The sequence below is a fragment of the Hermetia illucens genome, chromosome 3, assembly GCF_905115235.1.
Source record: "Hermetia illucens chromosome 3, iHerIll2.2.curated.20191125, whole genome shotgun sequence".
NCBI lineage: Eukaryota > Metazoa > Arthropoda > Insecta > Diptera > Stratiomyidae > Hermetia > Hermetia illucens.
In genome coordinates this window covers 165,433,695-165,457,143 of record NC_051851.1, presented here as the reverse complement: position 1 = coordinate 165,457,143, position 23,449 = coordinate 165,433,695, and the positions used below count along the sequence as shown (strand labels likewise).

Genomic DNA, 23,449 nt, shown 5'->3' with positions numbered 1-23,449 from the left:
TAGGATGAAGCTTAAAAGGATTCAAAGAACCACATGTGCAGGTGCTATCAGGGCTCTGCAGTGCTGCCCGGCAGATGCTCCTACATAACCTCCCCCCTAGACCCCCACATTTAATACAGTGCCGTCAGAGGTCGTGAGGCCGGATACTCGGCAGCGAAGTCCGTAGCCCGATAACATCCTAGACAAAGTACCTCGGGAAATCTGCACATTCGCACAGACTATGCCACACACAAGCTAAATTTGACGAGAAACTTTACTATGGACTCGTTCCAACCAGGGCAAAGTGGAAGACCGGCGGCGTGTCACAAGGTTATGACACAGTATTTTTTACCGATGGATCAAAGATGGTCTGTGGTGTCGGCGTAGGGGTTTTCTCGAATACACACAGTGTATCCGAGTCATATGGCCTCCCAGGTTTTGTCAGTGTATTCCAAGCTCTGCTCTGTCGATGGCTGGAACGTGATCCGGGCCCCAAGCGTAACAGAGCAATTCTGACCGACAGCAAAGTGGCTATCAAAGCCTTGCACTCAGCGATGACATCCGCCAGGCTGGTGGATCAGTGCAGAAACGAATTGAACAGAAGGGGCGGCACCCTCAAGTCACCCTCCTCTGGGTTCCCGGGCATAGGAACATAGAGGGCAATGAGTGCGCTGACGGCTTAATCAAGCAGGGCTCTACTCTTGGCAGCCCTTCGGTGGATATAGTCGCACTTAGCAGCCACGGGCCTTAAAGGGGGAAGGCTTACCAGCTGTGCCAAGTCAAAGAGTATTGGACCCGCTTATAACATAGCCCGATCACAAGAGTTCCTGTGCCAGACGCATGCAAATGCATTCAAGATTAGGGTGATCTGCACGGGGCGCTACCCCATAGGGGACCATGCTGCCAGGCTCGGCATACCCTACAATTCGCATTGCCTACCCATCCCGATGCGTGGATCCACAGCGAATCTAATAATAACCCAACGAACAAGGGAATTCCAGAACGAAACCAGACCGCGAGCTAAACTTGGAAAATAAAAAAACAGCCCGACCGCACGCGTGGAGCCGTGAGTCTCCGGAACCAAGTCTTGTGATCGAGGGGGGAAATCCACGACGGATCACAGCTGCAATCATTGTTTCCTCTGCCTTAGATTTTCAATGAGGCGCGGACCATGAGGTTCCCTCCCTTCCTCGACATCCTCAGGAAGATGTCCCTATGAGTTTTGCAGCGTCAAGGAGGAAGAGAAAAGAAAGAAGTCGCCAAATCATAGAAACTCAATCACGATTCATCGCTACAGGCATATTTTAAACCCATGGATCAGACAAGATTATAAAGGAGCATAAATTCATATCGGAAAGAAAAAAGAATAAATAAAAATAATAAAATTAAAACAATAAATTATAAAAGAATTAAAGGAAAAGAATTAAAATACTAGCAAAAAAATGATAAATAATTAAGAAACAATAATAATATTAAAATTAGAAATAAACAAGTCGGGAAACCGGAAGCTTGACGCTTCAGGTACAAAAGGTTTTGTGTTTCTCTATGTGAAGAGCATAAAGCAACTCTCCATTGGATGATAGCATTGGCTGGAAATATTTAGATCGCTCAGTTCTGTCAGCGGCAGTGACCTGCCCAGAACTGAGCGATTTAAATATCTCAGGTCAATACTACTGTAGCCTTGCCTGCGGACAACTTTTCACTCCTTTTCGCTAAAAGAAAAAAGAATATTTTATATCCTCGAAGACGAACTGTTTAACGGACAACAAGCAATCCTGCGCCAGACTGTCGAAATCCTCAATTCTTCTTTTCGAAACGAACACTAATTTAATACCAGAATTCATACTTTTCGCGCTGTGTTCGAATCTCACGTACCTCAACTTTCTCGAAATTTGCCAGCTAGCTAAACTTTGAACAAAGAAAATTACAATCCCCTCATCTTCTCCTTTTCGACCCTCTTTGTTTATCCATCGCGAGCCCCTTCTCAACTTTCACTCTAATAAATTCACAACGCGTCAATTAAAATAGAATTATATGCACTCGCGAACAATTGAGCCAAACCATTCTTTTGAACTTTCACCCAGCATCCCATCCACCCATCGCAAATCCAGTTGGCATTTCGCTGGCCGTTAATCAGCTGTCCCCATGAACCGGTCCCGGTTGCCGCTAACATCGCCTTGGACTTTTATAGTTGATGTTGTCACATACGCAGTATGTTGACGGATACGGCACATCGTTCCCCTTTATCACGATCAATTCGCCCGAATGCGTTCAATAGTGCGTAACATGCAGCAAATTTAAGGCAGTTACACACCATAAAATGCATTGTGCAATTTGCACTAGACTTCTTTGCGAATCCTGCCGCGCCACAGCATTATTTGATCAAATTAATCCAGAAAAAAGGCAAATGAAATTCCTCTCCCGTCACGAAGCCGCGGCCACTACAGGATCTCCCTGAGTAAAACCCTTCCACTACCAATACTTGAACTGTGCTCACTCCCTTAAACTATTGGATCCTGCACAATGCGAATAAATGGCGTTTGCCTATATCCTTTCCTCTTTGAACGCAAAGTTTTCTCATGGGTCTCAAATCTCGATGATTTAGCATGTCCGGATTGACTGTATAATTTTTGCCCTAAAGCCGGATTCCATCTGTACGACCCTGCCAATCTTATTCATATTTTTTAACCGTTCTGTCGTCCAGAAAAGGGGATCCATTTGACTTGATGGACTGCGAAAGTTATAAGTTTGAGAGTCTCGCAAATCACGCCATCGTTGTTTCTATCGGCCTTTTCGCCATTTACCGTCGACTTTAATGCACAAACCAATTTTAGGAAGTTAGTTCTCGTAAGCGGGTATTACGAGTTAATAGACCAGTAGCTTCCTCCTAACTACTAACTTTTATTTGTCAGTGTAGATATATAACATATTTCGGGAGCAACTTACACCCTTCATCAGTATTTGCAGAAATAGCTTTCCACTGATGAAGGGGGTAAGTTGCTCCCGAAATATATATCTACACTCATAAAAAAAATTGTATTTTGGAGGAAGCTACTGGTTTATCAATTTTAGGCTAGACTACAAATAGCAGACAATATCTAATCTCTTAGAAATATTACGAGTTCATATCGATGCAGCCTCATAGCTATTGCGGATGTTCTCATTTCCGATGTGATCATGGTGTGTAACATCACTCGTCCAAAGTAAAATTTTTGTCTCCATCACGACGGGACGCCGTTCATTGTCTTTGGCAGTCGGGCAGCACTCGGAACCATGGATGGCATATACGATACTGCGGATGTCCCAAATTTTTGCTAAATTTTAAAAATTTACAGGCATACCGACATTTAAACCTTTTCGTCAGATCTACTTCTAGTACTCCTTAATTGGTTTAGTTCAACTTATAATTTTCCAAAAAAAAATACAATTTTTTGGCATATTTTTCGATTTTCTTTTCAATTTTCCTTCTTTAGACTATCTATGTACCACAGGCCCCTCCTCCTCCAAAAGCAACTGATCACAAATTTCGCCCTTCCGCTAAACTTTGATTAGTTATATGTGTTTAAAGTTTTCAAAATATTTGCCAATTTTTTCCGTTTTTTTCGACCCCCATTTTATACTCTACTTTTATTTCCTTTGTGAATTCTGCTTAGCTACTGATATTCCACAAAAAAATCTTAATATATTTGCGGACTTTCTGTTATTCCTTCAGTATTTCCTGGCCTTTTCAACAACCATACTATCTACCACTGTTAGCAACATTTCAAACCAAAACTAGTGACTTCAAACTTCGCTCCTTTTCTCTGAATTCGTTATACCTTTGTCTAAACTGTGGAAGAATTTGTCACTCCGCTACAATTTGTACTAAATTTGCGGAAGTTACCAAAAATAGAATTCGAGGAACTACACATATAAGCACTGGAAATGTTTTGTTCTGATCAGGTGCGAAATTTCTGGCACAAATAGTTCATTAGCATATGGTGACGGCTGTCAGAAATCCTATAACCAAATCAGTCAGAGAATTTTCATTTTTTTAAAAAAACCACGAAAAATCACTAAAATGACAACGCGCGTTGACCCATGAAAGTCATGTCCCATTCATCGCCATAGAGGAAAGAAGTTCAACCACGATGCTCTTCTTGCCTAAGATGCTGATCTGGCACGTCCTATGAGCTCCCATCCGTACCACCACATCTCCTGACCAATAAATATGGAAATGGAAAAAAGTGAATTTGACAGGGGAGCTAGCAGGAAAAGGAAGTAAGGCGACCTTGGTTTCGTAAAAATTAATCAGACTGATGTGATATCTTAAACATGTCAATCATGTTGTGAAGAAATATATATGTATCTGGTTGGGTATAGCGCGTCAACCATACCTACGCACCATCGCTGACGTTTACCTGAAATGCGCTTCTCGAGGCACCCCCTCCTCGAAGGCGCTCTTGAGCAACCGACTCGTCGGCCATCTTGGGACAGTGGATCCTACTGTATGGTGTGACAAGCAATGCAATTGTAGACCCTTCTTAACGTGTGACCTATTCACTGCTACTTCCACTTTCAGATCACATCGCCTACTGGTAGGAGACCAGTGCGCCGGCCAAATTCATCGTTTGCCAGACTCCGCATTGAACCTTAAATTCATCTGAGATTTTAGCTCGATGCAGAACGTGACATTTTACGCTGCCATATCTTCTTTTTCTTCAGCCTTTGTCCCGTTCACAAGCGGGGTCGGGTCGTCGTGATCGGCTTCGCCATTCGGCTCTATCGAATGCCTGAACTGGGTGCAATCTTGAGGCTTTTAAATCCCCATCTAGCGTATCAAGCCACCGTTGTTTCGGCCTGCCTTTTGGTCGTTTACCATCGACTTCGATGTTCAAACCAAACTTGGCATTTTACGCTACCATATGTCACTCTGATAACAGCTGTTAGCTTCTCCGGAATGTCTTTTCTGCGTAACTCACGGCAGATACATTTCCTTTTCACACTGTCGAAAGGGAGAAGAGAAGTGTTCTTGGAGTTGGACTTGGGATCCGCTCATCAAGAAAGCTAAGAATTAGCTTGCCGAGGTGCGGATGGAAATTGAGGAATTCGGAAAGCTTATAAGCGAGCATGGCAATACGGCATGCTGAGTCGAAAGCCTTCCTTATGTCTAGGAGACAGGCTATGGTCGGCGCGTTCCGGTTGAGGCCCAGGAGGACGTCCAATTTCAATTTGAGCACAAAGGGTACATGCTCAACCAATAGTTTTGGTCGGTTGGCGAAATGAAACTGAGGCAGTGAATGATTGGAGTCACAGTGCTCGTCGATGATGACTTTTATAATCCATTCGAATATCTTGGCGAAGGATGCTATCGGAATTTAGAGGATGTTGATTCTTTTTTGGGATAGGAACTACCCGAGCACTCTTCCAATCTATTGGGAAGTGTCAGTTGAGGAGGCAATGGTTAATGATGGAGGACATGATTGGAGCAATGCTAGGGTCACATTTCTTGAGAATGATAGAGGGGATTTTGTCAAGTCCTACTGATTTTTTGTTTTTTGATACGGCGACGGACGCCCTGCCGGAGTTTGGACTAATAAAATGGATGGGGAGGATATTTTCGCGTTGACTTGGGTCGATGTGAGGTTGGTTGAAGGGATTTTGTGTAGGTTGGGGAATGAGGAAGGTAGGGTGGGAGAGGAGTTGGGAGATTTGTTCGCTTACCTCGTTGTCGAAACGTGGTTCACGGAAGTGGGGAGTGCACTGGTGTGCCTGAAGGAAGTGGTGAGCGGGGACGTTCACCTTTTCTGTGGAGTGGATGTTTTGAGGTAGGATCGCGTTTTGGTGGACAGATTTGCCTAAACGCGGGCAGGTTTTCCTGAGTTTCCTATATGTATCAGGGTTCAGTTCAGTATTGGAGGGGCGGTTGTACAGATGTAGGGTAGAGAATGGTAGCGGGAACTTAGTTGCGCCTTTATATATGTATCTCAACCGATCATTATTCAGTGGGAGGCCTTTTATCCTACTTAAATCAGATTGTGTTTTGATTTAGCAAAGAGTAAAATACCAGGGGAGATATTTTCAGCAAATTTTGTTTAGTTAAGATATGTACACAAACCGCTATTACATAGCAATAAAACCTCAAACCATATCTTTTTTCTCTTTCAGATTAAATCAGTATTTCTCCAATGGCTTCCATGGATTTTGCGTATGGGACGACCCGGTAAAAAAATCACTAGGAAAACTATTTTATTAAGCAATCGAATGAAAGAATTAGAATTAAAAGAGCGTTCATCGAAATCATTACTAGCCAATGTTCTTGATATTGACGATGATTTTCGTCATCCAATATCTGGATCGCAGACTGCCATAGGATCATCCGCGTAAGTATATAAACTATGCATGATTGTTAAGTGTGGTTAATTATACCGAATAACAGATGCATTTATGTTCATCTGATGAGAATTGCATGTCAAGTTTTATAGTTGGGTACACAAGGCCCAGATATTCACATATTCGATTGCTATATAGTTTCGTGGAGTTTTGATTAAAGGCGTCTGGTTATTGAAGTTTTGCGAATACCATGTACCAATTGGGCTCTTGTCAGTCCTTATATATTTCTCGAAGACCTAGGTTCGTAGCAAGAAAAATTCTGAACTCTTGGTTGCGTTCAACAGAAGAATCTTCCGAAGAATTTTTGGCCCCCTACATGAGGGTGGACCATTCCGTAGTCTACATAACGACGAAATCTTTGAGCGATACAACAATCATCTGTTTGTGGATAAAATACGGTTCAACAGGTTGCGGTGGGCAGGTCACCTAACCGTATGGATGAGGATGATCCAGCCCGGAAAGGGCAATCTATATGGTAGAAGAAGACGACGAGGCAGACCTTGCCTGAGATGGAGCGATGGCGTAGATCAGGACGCCAGATATCAAATTGGTGGACCCTGGCACAAAACCAGGGTGTCTAGAATTCCTTACTAAGGGCGGCGTAGACCAGATGCCGGTTGTTGCGCCGTTAATGATGAATTGGGCTCTTTCTATTCCATCACAAAGCAAACATATAATTCTATTATACCATTCCCGCACTAAAAACCTTTACTTATTTTTAAGCTTTTTGGTATATTACAAAGGCCGTTGTTTGCGACCTGTTCCTATCTGTCAATCAATTTATCTATCTTACGTTGAACTAGTTATTGTTGTTTTCGAGATCATTGTGGTTGTGAGACTTCTCATTTGGTTTGATATCGAGCGGAAAAGTTGGTAATCCATTGGCGAATGGCCCGGAGAATACGACGGATGTGGAAGAACCTTATATTAGAGTTCTTGAAAGGAGGCCTTAACATTTTATACGACAAGTTACCTAGCGTTGTTCTTAAGGTGAATAGCTCTGTCTTAACGTTAGCGCCTTTTCAGTCGAATAGTTTTATTTTCATAAATTAACTGAGTTGAAAGACGATTATTTACATTCCTATTCTTCTCCAGTGACTTTCCGAATCCCACTAAAAACAGTCCCATCATCCTTTTAAGATGGAGATCTTGCTTTACTCTCGGTTTTAGAGTGTATCCTGGTGCCGGTCATTTCTTCATTTGCTTCATATTAACGTAATCCTCTTCCTCGTTGATGAAGAAATTGAGCCGAAATTTTGTGGCGGTTTTGTTTCCAGGAGTCAATTTTTCGAGAGCGGAGGAGTTAGTCCGTCGCATCACTGTCTATTTTTTTAGCTATAGCTCATCAACAACCGCCCTCCGTCAAAAATACCTTAAAATACTTCATTGATATAATTTTGTTGAAGTTTCTATAGATTCTAGGCTCCTGGAAAAATCCCCCCTTTCTCCCTCCCTCTAGAGATCTACCTATAGGTCTCCTAATTTTTCGGAAGGTCCTGGTCTGTTGGTCTATAGAGGAGAAGAACCCTGCTAACTTAATTGATACTTCATTGTCCTCTAAGTCAATTTTGCCTAAAATACATAGAATCCGGGGTGTCCCCATTGTCCACCTCCATACTAGTTTGAAGCTTACCTAGTTAGATTTAAATACCGTGACAGCCACCTGGTTCTCGGTATATTTGCAAACTTCTGTTTCCTCTGGTTTCGCTGATAGCTGAACAAAGCACACCATGGAGTATATTTGAGCCAGTTCAATTAGTGCGGCATCTAGACCGGCAGTGGCTTAAAAGTCCCCATTGCCCATTTTATTCAAGCTTCCGAACATGCAGATATGTAGACCTTACACAACTTTCCAGTTTTCTTTGTCCTCCCTCATGTTTTACAGAGAGATCTTCAATATCAGAGTTACAATATATCGTGGTATATATTATTACCAAATATGCATACGTGAACATTTCCCTAGTCATTTGCGGTGAATGTTTCATCTCCCCTTTTCAGAAAAACAGAAAAATCAACCTCACAGGAGTGCCGCTTGGCTTCCCTAATCGCATTGTTGGACAGAGGCAACCCGTTTTATAAAATTGATAAAGTCTCCAAACTACAATTTTTATTTCTCAGTGTAGATATATATTTCGGGAGCAACTTACCCCCTTCATCAGTACAAAGCTATTACCCGTTTCATACCTCGGATTTGTTTTGGAATTAAAAGGGTTTCAAACATATATTCCTGTTAAACCGTATCGATGGAGATATCTTAAGCAACCCCAATCTGTTCTCTTGAGATTTCTTATAACTCGTGTCAAATCATAAGATTCTATTATCAAAAGCTCATTCGGTGCCTTCCAGTTTCTAACTAGCCAAATCACAAGGGTAGATTATGTCTAGGACCACTTCTCTAGAAACATCGGATTAGAAATGACAGCCTCTTCTTCTTGCGATGACTTGTAGTTTATCGGCTTGTTCTGGTCGTTGCCCATTCTACGACTTCCGTACCTGAGACTCGACCAACTTTTAAAGTTACTTCAACTTGATTTTCTGAGCAATCCTAGTGTTAGCTATTCACTCCACTATAATTTGGAGTCTTTTTCCGGTGTCAGAATATATTGGTCCTCTGTCATGACTCTTATCTGCAACCCTGTGCCCCTCTTGAGCAGAGTCGTAAGAAGAAAATCCAGCGGCCGGTGAAAATTATGCAGGCCTCCTGAAATCTTTTTCACTTTGGTTATTTCGTCGTGTACCCATTCCTGGCCTCCTAGAAAATTCCAAAACTGAGGGAAATCACCCTATTCTTCTCTCCTCTTTTTAGACTTGCGCCTCCTTAAAATATACCGTAGATTTCCTGCATTCTGCATCATCCTCGCCTGGGCCCTGGAATTATTGGCTATTTTCCAACGAAAGGACTGTATATATAATAGATATGATTCCCATTTGCCCCTTGGTGGATCGCTGAAATACGCCTCAGTTCCCCCTAGAATTCCCCGCAATTCGCGCACTCCTTCTCTACTGTTCTGTACCAAATGCCCTTAGGGCGACCCAGTATCAGCCATCTTTGGAACTCTGCTTTCCACTGCTTGGCATAGGCAGCAATTCAGTTGTCGCCCCCTAACTTAATGTTGAACGTATCCACTGCCACTTCCGTCTACCAATCACATCGCATCCGGTGATAGACGTGTGCACCGACCAAGTTCTTTTTTTGAAATAGTATAAGCCAGCGTACTCCGATGATGCGTCGCAAACATTAACGAAGGCTTGAAACTCTCGAATGACAGTGGGGGTTTCTTTCTTCTTCTTTCTATGTGCTACTCCCATGTAACAACATATAAAAAACACTAGCACAGAATAGTCTTAACTTGATCTTGGTGACGATTTTAGATTTTAGACAAGAAAGTGAAAGTGGACCTAATGCTATTAATGCCCAGGGCGACATCCAGTACGGTGTCACCATCAGCAAAAACCACGCTCCATAGATATATACAAACTGATCGACACCTTCGATGCGCTGCCCATTAAAGCAGATATAGAGAGTGGGTCATCGCAGACAGATTGAGAACCTTGGTTTTGTTGGTGTTTATATTCTCCGTTGATGTTTATTATATTCCGCTCTTCTCTAATCGACTCGGCCTATTATCAGAGAAGGGGTACATTCTTAACCACTCGGTTTCCGAGGATGGCCACGCAGTCTAACGAGTTCAGCGGCCACCCACTGTGGAGAGCTCTAGTGATAGCATTTGTTGTGCGGTAGCTGCACTTACGCACAGGAAATTAAAATTCAGGCTGTCGTGCTACATAACTCCGCCCCCAGCTGAAACCCGCCGTTGATTAGGAATTGTGTCAGGTGAAAAGAATGGTTTTAGTCTAGATAAGAAGACCGTTTTTGGGTGACCTGCGATCTCGAGCTGGAAAAAAATATTTCCCCGCTCAAGCATACGATATGGGCCCCCATAAGGCGATTACAGCGGCTTCTGGACGGCACCCGTCCTTACCAAGCCTCGCGTACATTCATCGAGCTCTTTGGGATGCATGACGTGGTGTCTGTTTGATTGTTTTTAAGTTTTCCCTCAGCAGACGCAGCAATCCCCCCAATCGCAGCGCCCGGGAGCCTCAGGCTCTCCCCGTATACCAGCTCCGCGGGGCTGACAGCAAACTCTTCCCGGCTGATTGTTCAGAGGCCAAGTAGGACGAAAGGCAAGACCTGCGCCCAGGATGGATCGTGGCGAGCCATGATGGCGGATTTTAAGAAGTCTGCGCCTAAAATGGGGAAGCCGACATCCGCTAGGATGACCCGCCATGAAAACGTTCTATGCAGGCCAATACTCATTCACAGGAGTTCGCTGCTGCGATTCAAATTTTGTGGTATTAATCGGTGGTGCCGGGGCCCGGGAAGAACCGAAACCTCCGCGCCGGTATCCACAAGATAGCTGCGCCTGCTGAGAGGGTCTTGGACCGTGGGTGGCCTTCGCCTGGACTTCCCGTGGACCAAGTTTTTTGAAGAGGTCGCGAAATTACACGGTAGTGTACATCTTGTAGCTTTATCCACGAATCTACGATGGTACCAACATATGCCTGGTTCCGTAGGTTGTCCAGACGATCGGCCACCCGATCACACATGCGAGGACCGCCTGCGTGCCTTCCGGAAGACGCCGCAGCGAGAATGATTTTAGCAAGTCGTCGTCGATCTTGCTCAACCAAGTTGCCTCATTTCACGAAGCAGTTGGCTAGGGGTTCAATCGCCCAACGTTAAGCCTGCCAGCAAGTGATCCAGTTTTACTGACTCACTTACTGACAGGCGTTTAATCAGTTTGCTCTTGAGTTTAATATACGAGGCATCTTTGACAATGTCGGAGACGAGGATGATGGTCTCCTCATCTAACCCCAGCACTGCGTAGTTAAACCGGGTCGCGTCTGCCGTAATTCCCGACATGTGAAATTTTGCCTCCAAGTGGACGAACCATAATTCCACGTCCCGTCGTCAGAATGGGGGAACACGCACAGCCAGTGCTGCTACCTGCGGGTCTGATGGGCCTTGTCTGGGTGTCTTTCTCGTCCGTAGACATTTTTTGAAAACTACTACTACGATACGCGATGAGCCGCGGACGCGGGCTGGAAAGATTTCATGTAAATGCCCCCCCCCCCTCCCCCGCCTGCAGGAAGGGTTTCTGGTTTGCGCCCGTGTCTTGTCAGGAAACTCCAACTGCGCGTATTACGTCGGGGTCACCAATGTACTGTTTTTTAGTTCACTTATACTGACTTAAAGCTGTGTTTTGTACTTCCGCACAGGAAATTCAAATTCAGGCCATCGCGCCACATCTGCTTAAATAATCCTGCAACGCATCAAAGAACATCTCGAAAGCGTGGTCGACAGAGAGCAGACTGGCTCCCGGTCCGATTTCGAGAACGCTTTCGATAGCCTGAACAGGGAGTGTATCTGGAGTGGTCTACGTAGGAGGGGCATTTCGAAGAAACTAATAGCGATTATCAGAAGGACATATGATGGCGCAAAATATCTTGTGCTTCACCGAGTTAAAATCTCGAAGGACTTTGAGGTCCAAAGCGGAGTCACCCAGGGTTGCATCCTATCACCGATATTATTTCTTCATGCTGCCCTCTTCGGAGGACGTGGAGGAATTCAATGGACGATAACATCTTTCCTCAAACACCTCGAGTACGCTGATGATATCTGTGTGCTCTCTCACCAGGTCGTGAAGCTTAGCCAAATGTCTCTGAATTTGGAAAGAGAGGCAGGCGAGTTGTACTGAAGATAAACACCAATAAAACCAAGGTTCTCAGTCTTACGGATTATCGGACCCTCCCTGTCTGCATTAATGGGCAAAGCCTTGAAGGCATAGATCAATTTTTATATCTAGGAAGCGTGGTTTCTGCGGACGGTGGCATAGAACTAGATGTTGCCCGACGCATTAACAGCACTAAATTCGCTTTCGCTGCCCTATCTAAAATCTGGAAATGCAGTTATCTCAATACTGAGATTAAGTTGAGACTGTTCTGTACTAGTATTCTTTCTGTGTTGCTATACGAGAGTAGCCCATGAAAAGTGAACTCCACTGTTACTCAAAAGCTCCAAGCGCTCGTCAATACCTGTCTGCTTCGTGTCATCAGAGTAAGCTAGCCTGACACTATCTTAAACGAACAACTTGATCCGCGCACAGGATTGGCACTCGTATACAATGTAATAGGAAGACGGAAGTGGCAATGGATAGGTCACACACAGGAAGGGCAACAATTGCATTGCAGCTATGCAATGCCAGTGGAATACTGCCAAGATAGCCGACGAGTGGGTCGCCCCAAGGACACTTGGCGCAGAACAATAGAAGGGAAATGCGAGCGTCTCGGAAAGTCGTGAAGGGAGCTGAAGTGCATTGCAGGTAAACGCGAGCCATGGCGCGTAGGTGTGGTTCATGCGATATATCCCACCGAAGGGAGAAGGTAACCATATATATTACTATCAGGCCGAATAGCCGAATAAAACTTCATGCTGGGCCTTGTGTATTCTTTATAAATAAAAGAATTCAATATTCCCCAAAAAGGCAGACATATTTTCTAGTTATTAAAAATACTGCATGATTTTTTGAATTTTTTTCCATTGATTTTAAACATTAAACAAATTATTTCATCCATAAATATTAGATTGTACCCGTAGTCAAAATATAACTAATAATTGTGTTTCGTTTCTCCCCTCTTCCCACGTTCCTGTACCAATATTTTCATATACTTAGATATTATTCAAATTTTAGCAGTTTTGGTCGTGCCACAACTGTCGAAGAACATCACAACTCAATGGGTTGTAATCATAAGGATTTGCATTTAATTCTTAAAGAATTGCAATTTATCACAGCACGTATGCGAAAATCAGACGAAGAAGCTGAAATTATCAGTGATTGGAAATTTGCAGCAATGGTTGTGGATAGGTGAGTAATTTTAAATGAGGGGTGAAAAGGATAAGTATATTTTTTTAAATTAACGAATTTATCTTAAAATCACCATTTCATTTTTTTTATCACTGTTTTAGATGTACATTTCTCTTAAATAGTTTTACTATTAATATAAATGGTTTTAATCAACCATTCTATTTCTATTTACAGATTTTGTTTAATCGTCTTTACTCTTTTTACTATAATAGCAACAGTAACTGTTTTATTATCAGCTCCACATATAATTGTGCAATAGGGAATAAAGAAACAACAACAAGTGCTACCTAATAATCAAATGTTTTGATGCACACTATATTTCAAAATGAACTCGCAATACTTTTAAACCGAACAAAAAGACTCTATAAGGAATTTCGACTCTAAACAACTGAATCTCTGATACTGGAATTACAAAAAAAAAAGGCAAAAAAACACAAAGAAAAAATTTATAGGATTATTAAAAATTACACAAACAAATTGATATCGGAATAAAGGAAATGAATCTATATTACTAAAATAGAAAAGGTAAAATTAATAAAAGTAATAAATCTAAAACTGCCATAAATTGTAATTTTAAATGACATGGCGATTTCAAAGGTGTCGTTTTTTTTAAATAAGCATTTTTTAAAACAGAATAAATTTAAAAAAGACACACATGGATTGTTCCTAAATTGAATAAAAAAAGGAGTAATTATATACCAAAGATTTACTAAAAATAGAAAAAACATTCGAATATATTATGGCTACAGTTTGCAATCATGTGCATAAATAATTACAAACTCAATAGGAAAAAAGAAAATTAATAGCAGGAACAAGGAATATAAAATTATAAAGCAGTTTGAAATAAGAAAAAAGTACACACAATGAAAGATATTTTTATGACTCTGTTTTTAAAACCGCCACCATTACACCACTATGAAATTTGTATTCAATCCTTTTTGAAATAATCCGACCCCACAGAAAACAACCTTGCAGCCGTTTACTGATATGTAGAGAGTATATATAACAATATTTACTAATAGTAGACACAACAATATATATAAAAAAAATCTAAATTTCTAAAGGTTTCCGTTTCACAAAAGAAAATATACAAATATACAGATTTCAATTATTTTTTTGGCTATGCAATTTATTTCTTCTTCACACCTTTTTGAGAAATGAAGAGAGAACAACACATAAATAAAAGTTCAATATTACACAAATAAGTGACACATACACACCATACAACACACAAAGTTCTTACTACCACCATTGCAACTACTATGAAATATACACATATAAACGCATAGATGTGTACAAAACATAATTTTTCTACACAAATTTCAGATGTGCAGACATTACATAAAATAAAAATTTCATAATAATAAAATTTTATTATTATAATATAATAAATGAAAAATATGAACTAAATGAATTATTTTAAAAGAAAATTACCTTGAAATCATCTATATGTAGATGGGAATTATATAAATAAAGAATCTATAAAGAAGATATATATTAATAATATATTAATGAAATGAAATTTAACGTATATGTTTAAAATATACGGAAAAACCAAATTTCGAAAAAAAAAAAATATTAATAGAAAATCAGTTTAAAGTGAAAATGATAATTATTGATAATTTTTAAAAAATAACAATACTATCATCTTACGGCAACCTGAAAAAAAAATAATAAAAAAAAAACGCACACTTTCAAAAAACCAACCAAATAAAAGTAATTCGAATGAAAACATGCAAGAGAATATGTTCAAAATTACATACTACGTTAATTCATACAGTTCTACTGTATGAATTGAACTGATTCGATCGTAATCGGATGATTTTCATGAATAAAAATAGTAGGTATACCTAACTGAGAATGTCTAGTCTATCTTCGTAATATATTTATGTATCACTTTTTACACAATTTCACACCATATAGAATTTAAAAATAAATTTTATTAATTGTTTTTCAATTATCAATGTATTTTATGAGAGAATCAACAATTGTTGTTAAAGTTTCTATTTATTACTTTAATTGTTTTGTTTAATTAATTTTCAATGTAAAACGTTCGAATTTATATGTAGTTTTTCAGTATGGTAAGCAAATAAACTAAATTTATTATAAATTCAACTACAATTGTCCATTGAAACGGAGAAATTATGTCTACATTCAATATCAGCCCTGAAGTGATAAATATTTCTGAAAGTAATTGGCATTTCGTAATATTATTTGCTATGCTAGACTCACCATTTCTCTTTTGAAATATGGTTTCCATTATGCCCAGCTTTAAAAAAAAAATTCGTATAACATAAGCTATTCTAGATACTTTTTCCTGTTGAGACGAAATGTTCAGGCCTTCATTCCCAAATCAATTCTCATTCTCAGTCCAATACTTGGCGAAACACCTAAAACATACCATGAATTTACCAAAACTCCAACTAATCCATTGAAATTGGCTACTAATTTACTCCAAAATCTTATTTATATTTCTAATTCATTCTCTTAATATATACATACATACTTTCGCCCGTAATTCTCTTCGGGAGATAGCAATTAATAAGTTGGTAAAATTGACGTTCCATGGTAGTTACCAAAAGATCCTATATGAATTTTTGTTAACTTCTCATTTACCCTTCTACCCGTGATGAGGAGTGAAAAGATTCCTAGTTAAAAATCTCGTTTGAGTCTCTTCAACAATCTTCTGCATCGATAACACACACTATCCAATTTCCTCCACTTTCTATATTACATTTACAAAATGAATATGTGTTCAAAAGGTGTCATAAAAATATATATTTATAAATGATAGATAACCTATATGAACTGATGCTAGACCTCAAAATTCAGCTCAGTCTGCAAACCAAATATAAATATAATCACTCTCCGAAATAATAAAAACAAATGAATTTGGACATAAATTAATTGTTATTTATTTGTTAAATGAAATAACCAGATTATTTTAGTAAATAAATTCATAATATATTAGCGTTTTTATATAAAAGAAGAAATAAATTATATAAACAACTACAAAAAATCATGCATTGACTCACTACATAGATAATGATAATTATTGTAGTTAAAATAGGTTAGAATCAGTTTAAGATAGGAATTATTTATAATAAACCAATTAAAAATGAAATATATATTTAAAATGAATTTTAAATTAAAATACCAAAAAAAACTTAAATGAAAAAACGTCGAAAAGACGATGGTATATATTGAAAATATCTAAGCAAAAATGAGGATCAGATAATTCTCCAAAAATGCAAAAACTCATTATGTGTAAATTATTATTAGGTTTTCAGTTTATATTTAATAAAATAATAAATCAATGCAGGTCTGTTGTCGGTATGCGTTACAAACAGACAACGTTTCGTCACATTGACGAATAATTTATATATGATGAAATCGTTTTTGATTGATGAATACCCCCTCTAAAAAAATTATTATTACAAAAGACACATGAAAAACCTACGAAACTCTTGTATGGTTAATTGAATAGAAGGGAAGAAGATTAAATAAATTATTATATAATTCAATGCATAATTAGATTATAATTTGTTTTACTTATATACAATAAGAAAAGGAAAACCAAGACAAATGTGAAATTATTATTAATGGTATTTCTCAACAAATTCTTGTTATAGAATAACAAAAAAAAAATTAAAAAAAAAAAAAATACAAAACCTATTTATAAATTTTAATAGAAAAAAATTGTTCATATCGTATGAACCTTATATATATTATATTCAAGAGACATGAATCATTGTTATGTATAAACACACAAAACAAGAGAAAATCAATTCGTAAATAACCTTTTGTTACTCAAATTACAATCGTTCGTCTAATTTTTGTTTTGCCGTTTTTGTCTTTATATTATATTTTATACAAATGAAATATGTAATTAATTTTTCTAATTGCACGTTTTTTAATGAAATGATGAGAAGAAATACATATATAGAATCATTTTTGTATCGAAAAATATATTTAAATGAAGAAAAAAAAAACGAAAAAAAAAAATATAATAAATTAAAATAAAGAAAGGAGAATTATATTTAGAATATTTGCTTAGCAAATATTTTAAAAATTCAAAAAGTGAGAAGAAGATACGTTAGTACTAAAATAATGAAAAGCAGAAATTCAGATCCATACGACCGAAGGAATGTTCAAAATATGAAAAAAAAAAAACAAAATGAAAACTCTCTCACACTCACACATAATTAATGAAAAAGAAATCACATGAAAACTGAAAAAAAAAAAGATTTTGCTGGAATTGATATAGCATGTACTCAATTATACTAATAAAAGACATACTCAAAGATCATTTGTGAAACACAAAGAAAAAGTGAAGAGGAAAATATACAATGTAATGTTATTAATTTGAGTTTTTTGTTATCCTTAACTACTTTAGTCAGAAGATAGCTTCACCCCTGAACAGAATACAGAATTTACGAACCTCAATAAAATATTCCCTTCTTGTACGAAATATGTGAGTTTCGAAATGTAAAGATTGCTAACTCTCGGAAAAATTTTCAGTAAATTATTTGGAACGTACACTATTTGAATGAAAATTGCAGTCTTCATTGTTAACTCTACGAGCCAAATGTTTTTTAATGAAAACAGCGGAAAAAGAATTTTTTAGATCCATAGGTATACTGTATTTCGGGAACCATTTGGACCCTTCTTATCTTACACTCATCTGGAGAATTTTGGCATGTCGTTGGAAAATTTTTGATAATTGCTGATTATCTGTAACGAATTGGAAATTCACTCGTCCAGCTTCGTGTAATTTTGCTCAACTGGCGTAAGTGGCCTTGATGGGAAAGCAATAGAACCTTCCTATCCCTCGGTAATATGTGAGAAGACTCCAACCACTTCAACTAGGCATCAGGACTCTGTTATTCAGGAAAGCAATCTCGCAGCTGGTAATACGATACCATGAACGCAGATACTCTAAATATGAAGTCAGGGATTCTCTGAGTTGGGGGGAGGAATTTTGATACCAAAAACTAATCGAATTATTTGAATGTTCTCTCTCTCTCTTTTGATCGACTTGTACTTGACCTCGGGTCAACGCTATCAGCCAATGGGGAACTGAGTTATGAAATTGCTTCACGCATTAACGCAACCTGGATGAAGTGGCGTTCCACAACTGGTGTTCTTTGTGATCGACGTATCAACGAACGTCTTAAATCTAAAATGTACCGCAATGTCGTCCGTCCAGTCGCTCTCTATGGTTCTGAGTGTTGGCCGACTATAAAAGACAATGAACGGCGTCTTGTGGTAATGGAGACGAAGATGCTACTTTGGACTAGTGGTGTCACACGTTTAGATCACATCCGAAATGAGGATATCCGCGATCGTTATGGGGTTGCACTGATCGTGAAAAAGTTGCGAGAGAGGCGTCTTCGATGGTATGGTCACGCAATTCGTGCAAACGAGAATTCACGTGCCAAGATTGGTCTGATCATCAAACCAATTAAGACGAGCCGACCCCGCTTGTGAACGGAACAAAGGCTGAAGAAAAAGAAGATGTAAGTATGCTTTGTATAAGGCAGGTTCACAAAATTATTCTGAGCTATGAGAGGTAAAGGATTCCCGTTCAAAAGCTGGGTCGGCTCGTCTTAATTTGTTGCGTGATGTTGCTCTGTCAAAGCCCTGATTTGGATGCCTTCTTCAAATCACAATTCAACGTATCAAGTTACAATTTTTTCAGCCGACCTTTTGGTCATTTCCTTTGCTCTGGTTAAAGTTGGGCAAGCGCATACAAAATGCATGAAGAACTTGCCGTCCTCCCGACAATTTCGGTAAAATATGCCGAATCTGGAGGCATGATTCCCTATTAACCGCGGTGATGCTATACACACAGTTGTGTCTGGCACATTACCACTCGTGTCTCCAATTTATTGTGAGTGATCCAAATGTTTTTCAACTTAATACATGTAGTAAACCTGCCCTGAGTCCAGCTTCTAGTCTGAGTAGATCTATCTATCTCTATCTAGTCTAGATAGAGTAGACCCATCGGAACAGCTGGCGACGCGCGGACTACCTTGAGGAGCCCTTAGGAATGGAACCACGCCTGGCCAATTTGTCGGCCCGCTCGTTCCCCCTCTATATTTCTTTGTCCAGGAACCCAGAGAAGAAAGACTTTGAGTGAACCATCGAGACTGGTTAGTTCCACCCTTGATTACCTCAACAATTTGGATGATGTCACCACCAGACTATGACTTTGATAGCTTTAACCCAAGTAAAATACAACTATTCACTTAGTAGTCGGATCATACTTCAACTTCAGCTCAGGGGATGCCCTTTGACGCTATAAAGATATAGCGAGGAGGAAGGAAGTTAGGGATTGGAATAGGGAAGGGGTTAAGTATGGAGGAAGTAGCGATGCACTCCTCACCTAAACATCTGTATGTTCTAGTCAGACGGGAAAACAGAAGATAGTCGGTTCCACATTCATATAGTTCGAGATAAGAAGGATTCGTGGTATTTCGTGGAGATGGGAGCGGTTACTTCGCCGGGTGTTGCGTTTGAGAGAAGCTCTACAAGGGATAAAACCTGATATTTCTTGGGAGCAGTGACCATTATAATAACGATAGAGGAGAGAAAGACATCCAACATTTCGTCTGTGTTCAAGAGGCTCAATTTGTAATGTAAAGCTTACATCACCAATGAGTTTAAAAGCAGACAGTGCAGTTATACCTGCACCCGCCCAAATGTTGTATTCGAGTCCAGATCTAAAGGGAGTCTTGTAGATCTGCGCTAGGTCGAATAATGAAAAATATTTTTTGCAACGATCCTAAAACCCCAAATGTTTCATCGCATTTTTCACAATGTCGAAGATGTGGTCGGCCCAGCTGAGCTTACTAGAGATGCTAACACCCAGTATGTTGGGTGAGGGTGAGTCGGGAATATCCTCACCATCGACAAGAACAGATTGTAAGGAGGAGGAGCACAGAGTTTATTCGAAATAGGACAGCATTGGGTTTTAGAAGCATTGAACTGAACACGATTTGCTTTACCCCAAGCAATAATAGACGATATGTCCTCATTCAATGACTCAAACATGCGCTCCCGGTTGACATGCAATGTACTACGACGAGAGTCAGCCAGGGAAGGATGCCGGGGAAGGGGAAGGGAATTTGAAGGTTTACCACAAGCGCGGCAATAGAACCAGTCTCATTACTTAATTGTCTAACCTCGTATGGGCGAGATACCATCAGGACCAGCAGATTTGGACACATCGAGCTTGGCTAGTAATTTCAAAACTTCCCTCGTGCAAAAGTGCAAAGGTCCTTGATAAGAATTCCATTGTAAGTTGTGATAGCTGGAAGGTAGAAGGTTAGAGTTCGCAGAAAAAAATTTAGCGAATAAATTGGCCTTCTCCAGTGATTCATTGAAAATTTATTCATTATATATGAGAGGGGCAACAGAGGAACTTGCCAAATTATTTTTTACAAGGGACCAACAACTTTTGCCACCCTTTTGGCTAGTGAAAATGTTCCTTCTTATATTTTGATCAAACTGGAATTTGGCTTTTTCAATAGTGGACTTGCAAATGTTACGTTTGGATATATAGGTTTGCCTCAGTTCTTTCGATGGGCAGTTTTTATATCCCCGGTATGCCGCTTCGTTCGCTCCATTCGATAGCACAACCAGACTCCCGGAATTACCAACAAATCTCCCACATCACTAGTATCTCTTTCTAAAATGAGCTGACATATCCTGGAAGAGTGCCCGATTCAGATATGCTATGTGTATCTATCCGTCGATCCTGAACTTTTGACGAGTTACCGTCCTATCGCCCTCATTAATGTGTCTGTCAAACTATTCAATTCGAAGATCAAGGTTCATATCAATAATTTCATTGAGAAGGTGGATCTTGTGACTCTATGTGGCATAATGTCACGTCTCCGTTTTCCTGCTGAAATTGTCAAGAATAATGTCCAATCGACGCCTTCAACTAGCGCTGGACAACGTTCAAGTTGACAATGGCATCCCCCAAGGATGCGTTTTAAGTTCCAAATGTCCGCCATGACAGGTTAATCTCTTTGTTGATGAATCCCGTAGACTGGGCCTACCAATCAGCCAACCAAATGCCAATCTATATCCTTTAAGAGAAGCAGGGTCTCACCACTGCTCATCAAAATTAATAATCGCACCCTTCCTCATGTCAAGTCCATCACCTTCTTAGGCAGGGAAATAACTAGGACTTGTTCGGTCAGAGATCATCATCATCAACAGCGCAACAAACGATATCCGGTCTAGGCCTGTCTTAACAAGGAACTCCAGACATCCCGGTTTTGCGCTGAACTCCACCAATTCGAGATCCCTAAAAGCGCTCTGGTGTCCTGGCCTACGCTGTCGTTCCATCTCAGGCAAGGTTTGCCTCGTCTTCTTTTTCTACCATACATATTGCCCTTATAGACTTTTCGGGTGGGATCATCTTCATCCATACGGATTAAGTGACCCGCCTACCGTAACCTATTGAGCCGGATTTTATCCAGAACCGAACGGTCATGGTATCGCTCATCATTGTGTAGGCTACGGAATCGTCCATCCTCATGTAGGGAGCCAAAAATTCTTCGGAGGATTCTTCTCGCAGCCAATTTTTCTTGGTAAGAACCCAGGTCTGCGAGGAATACATGATCATTACCTTCTATGGTAAGAGCTTCGATCCTATGGTGAGACGTTTCGAGCGGAACAGTTTTTGTAAGCTGAAATAGGCTCTGTTGGCTACCAACAACCGTGCCCGGATTTCATCATCGTAGCTGTTATCGGTTGTGATTTTCGACCCTAGATAGGAGAAATTATCAACGGTTGTAGTCTCCTATCTTTATTCTTCCCGTTTGACCAATGCGGTTGGATGTTGTTGGTTGGTTGGTTTTTGGTGCTGACGTTGCCACCATATACTTGGTCTTGCTTTCATTGATGTGCAGCCCAAGATCTCGCCTCAATTGCCGCCTGCTCAATATGGATGAAGGCAGTTTGTACGTCTCGGGTTGTTCTTCCCATGATGTCGATATCGTCAGCATAGGCCAGTAGTTAGGTGAACTTAAAGAGGATCGTCCCCTCGCATTTATCTCAGCATCACGGATCACTTTCTCGAGGGCCAGGTTAAAGATGACGCATGATAGGGCATCCCCTAGTCGTAGACCGTTGTTGATGTCGAATGGTCTTGAGAGTGATCCTGCTGCTTTTATCTGGCCTCGGACATTGGTCAGGGTCAGGCGAGTCAGTCTTATCAATTCCGTCGGGATGCTGAATTCCCTCATTTTCGTGTGCAATTTTACCCTGGCTATGCTATCATATGCGGCTTTAAAGTCGATGAAAAATGGTGCAACTGATGCCGCAGAGAGAAAATCTGATCTGTTGCTGATTTGCCTGGAGTGAAGCCTCTTTGGTATGGGCCAATAATGTTCTGGGCACATGGGGCTATGCGCCCTGGCAAGATAGCGAAGATTATCTTGTAGATGGTGCTCAGCAACGTGATATCTCTATAATTGCTGCCCTGCGTGATATTCCCCTTTTTATGTGTCAGATAGATAATGCCTCATTGCCAGTCATCAGACATTGATCCCACACCTTGAGCACAATTTGATGAACCACTTGGTGTAACTGGTTGTCTCCATATTTAACCAATTCGGTTGTAATTTCATCGGCCCCAGGCGACTTATGATTTTTTAGCCGATGAATTGCACGGTCTATTTCTCCTAAACTTGGCGGTGGCATTATTTGTCCGTTGTCTTCAATTTTCGGGACCTCCAACTCGCCGATGTTCTGGTTGTTCAGTAGTTCATCGAAGTACTCAACCCATAACTCCAATATGCCCATTCTGTCGAAAATAAGATTTCCCTCTTTGTCTCGGCAGGATGAGCATCGAGGTGTATAAGACTTCATCCTGCTGACTTGTTGGTAAAATTTCAGCGCCTGGTGCGGTTGCTCCCTGTACTTTTCAAGTTCACAGACTTGTTGGTTCTCCCAGGCTTCCTTTTTCAGTCTGTGAAGTCGCTTCTCCGCTCGATGGAGTTTCTGATAAGTCTCCGGGCGTGCCTGTGTCCTTTGAGAAAACAGCATTCTTCCGTTCCGTTGCTAGCTTACATTCATCATCAAACCAGCCGTTCCGACTCTTTTTACGGCTGGGACCAAGTATGCTTGTGGCCGTATTTATGATAACGTTCTTCAGG

The 23,449-nt window shown here is 40.1% G+C and overlaps 1 protein-coding gene across 6 annotated transcripts in view; it reads left to right on the top strand.

The window, feature by feature from the left end:
* The window catches only part of LOC119652303 (neuronal acetylcholine receptor subunit alpha-7), a 171,467-nt gene extending 153,829 nt beyond the window's left edge, over positions 1-17,638 (top strand). For 3 of the 6 annotated variants that reach the window (XM_038056310.1, XM_038056309.1, XM_038056313.1), the window contains 3 exons: positions 6,127-6,341; positions 13,101-13,274; positions 13,449-17,638. In XM_038056310.1, the coding sequence (XP_037912238.1) occupies positions 6,127-6,341; positions 13,101-13,274; positions 13,449-13,533 (474 nt within the window). In that variant the 3' untranslated portion in view covers positions 13,534-17,638. Of the gene's footprint in view, positions 1-6,126; positions 6,342-13,082; positions 13,275-13,448 lie in introns of all 6 variants that reach the window. The other 3 variants (XM_038056312.1, XM_038056311.1, XM_038056308.1) reach the window with 2 other exon arrangements.
* Positions 17,639-23,449: the final 5,811 nt, after the last annotated feature.